The 2512-nt window shown below is 46.0% G+C and overlaps 1 protein-coding gene across 1 annotated transcript; it reads right to left on the bottom strand.

The window, feature by feature from the left end:
- Window positions 1–146: 146 nt before the first annotated feature.
- LOC112080140 (harmonin-like) lies at window positions 147–1945 on the bottom strand (the record flags this gene model as incomplete). Its single annotated transcript, XM_024145905.1, has 5 exons — window positions 147–204; window positions 476–500; window positions 608–716; window positions 1419–1557; window positions 1802–1945. Coding segments are annotated over 5 exons (475 nt in total), but the record flags the coding sequence as incomplete, so codon positions are not given.
- Window positions 1946–2512: the final 567 nt, after the last annotated feature.

The following is a 2512-nucleotide window of genomic DNA, read 5'->3' as shown; positions in this document are numbered from 1 at the left end:
TTTTTTTCTGCCTCCTTATTTGTAGGTCACTCTGGATAAGTGTTTACTAAATTACTAAAATGTGACAGAAGAAGGGCCAAAGGGTGTTACACTTCAAAGAATAGGAGAGAATATTTAATCTCAAAGAAAACAAATCTCATTCTCACCCCAGAATCAGACACAAATTGGTCCACGAACTGCCACTTCAGAGGCTCCTCTGTGGAACTGGAGAAGAACAGAAAGCGGAGGATAAATCCGATTCTATATTCATTTATGTATTTATTCCAGGTTTATTTAACCAGGAAGGTCCCTTGAATAAGATTTTGTGAGCAACACCTGGCACAGGAAATACATCAATCAATAATCAAGCTATCATCTCAGTGCTCACCGGATACCCCTTGCCCAGGATATAGTTTCTGGTTTTATTTTGATCACAGTCTTTTCTAAAGCAGAAAGGTGTCAAATACAATACCAACAAAGAGAGAAACAGCCCTACCTCTTCACTGGTATCATCCCAACCTCTGCACAAATAAAAGGATCAAAATTGAAGTAAGTTATTCATATTCATATTTGTATTTGACATGAGGAGGAGTGAGTATATTGGTTGGGTGGATTTTGTTTAACTTACGCCTGACTTTGAGCGACACGATTTTCTTGGTCTTGATGAGGTTGATGACTTCCTCGTGGATACAGGAAGAGATGGCGTATCCATTGATGCGGACAATCTCATCTCCCATCTGGAGGTCACACAGAGGTCAGACGTTACGACCAGCACTTTTTATGTAGTGTGGCAGTGTGTGCTACTTTTCTGAGTGTTATGTTTCACAGTGTATGTTTGCTTCTCTTTAGATATTTGACCACATCCCATCCACCCTCCATACTAGGTACTATATGAGCAAAGACGTTGAAAATACGTATTTTGGGTTGAAAATAAGTCAACGTCTTGTGCTCACTGGGTAAGTCAACGTCTTGTGCTCACTGAGTCTCAGAAGTGTTTTTTTTCTAGATGCCAGACAGGATGGCTGTGTCACCTCAGCTGTAGCTGTGTGTCAATTTGTGTCACCGGTTATTGAGCTAATGGAAGTGTGTGACATCTTGTCACGCTGGTTGAGGGGAATAACTACAGCAGACTGACGGAAAAGCAGATCCAATCAGTCTGAGTCGTGACTCAGGAGCAAATGGCTTCAGGAAGAGATGAAGGACAGGAAGGTACTTAAAAAGTTCCTGGATGTTTTTACCAAAGCGGTTTGTTTCTCGGGTTGACTTTATTCGATGCATGCACAAGTGATGCACACACAAACACGCACGCACGCAAACACACACACACACACACACACACACACACACACACACACACACACACACACACACACACACACACACACACACACACACACACACACACACACACACACACACACACACACACACACACACACCTGCAGGCCACTGTTTCCAGCTTGTCCATCCTTGACGATCTGTGAGATGAAGAGACCACAGCCGAACTCCAGGCCCCCTCTCACACTCAGACCCAGACCCTCAGGATGAGTACGATCCAGACGCACCTCCTTCAACTTACTGCACCACCAGGATGGAGAGAGGGAGGACGAAAGGGAAGACAGGAGAGGAGAAGGAGAAGGGGTTAGATGGAGGATGACAGGAAAGGGTGGAGGAAGGGGTTATCAGTTCTGTGTCATCAAATTGGTGCACATTCTCGTTGCCTATAAGTACTAAGAGAGTAATTACATGGTATAAGACAAGTGCATCGTATTGAAAGTCTATGGGCTCCAGCCTGGTGGGTGGCAGCGACCCCTCCACTCACCGTGACCTCTTGGGGGTGAGCAGGTCGTACTCCACCTGGTGTTTGAGGGGAATGAGGGGCCGGATGGCATCAAACAGCGGCAGGCGACTGGGCTCGTTGATGACCAGCTTCAGGTCCCCCACCAACACTGGCAGCTCCATGGACCTGAGGGAGAGGGCAGAGGGTCAAAGGACAGCTCAACACGCACAAGCGCACACACGCACACACTGCACAGTCATTCAGGAGAGAGCGAGATGTTTTGAATGACTTTCTTCATCATTCCTATCGTTGACATACATGATTATGAGGACAAAGCGGCACACAGAATGACTAGTACAGAACAGTATGATAAACGCCATGGCCTTATGGGCCATCAAGGATTCCAAGAATGTGCAATCAACCTACCAATTCCAATGGGAACATAAGACCTATGACTATGAATTATTAACATTTGCCATTTCACTCCTGACTCGTGTATGAAAGAGTAAAGGGCTTTAGTGAATAGCTGGCCAGGCTTGGCGGAGCACAGCGGAAAACTGATCATGGGTCTAACCAATGGGGTCTCAGGTCTCTGGCTCCATACAAAGAGTGCATGGAAACCAGCACCGCTAACTCCCCTTCACCCCCATTCAGTCCACATTATCGTCATAGTCCTGAATGAAATCCTATCTCCCACCATACACCTGTATACACACACACACACACACAAGCATGCATGCACGCACACGCACA

This window comes from Salvelinus sp. IW2-2015, unplaced genomic scaffold (assembly GCF_002910315.2).
Source record: "Salvelinus sp. IW2-2015 unplaced genomic scaffold, ASM291031v2 Un_scaffold12173, whole genome shotgun sequence".
Taxonomy (NCBI): Eukaryota; Metazoa; Chordata; class Actinopteri; order Salmoniformes; family Salmonidae; genus Salvelinus; species Salvelinus sp. IW2-2015.
This window is presented reverse-complemented; position numbering and strand designations above follow the sequence as displayed.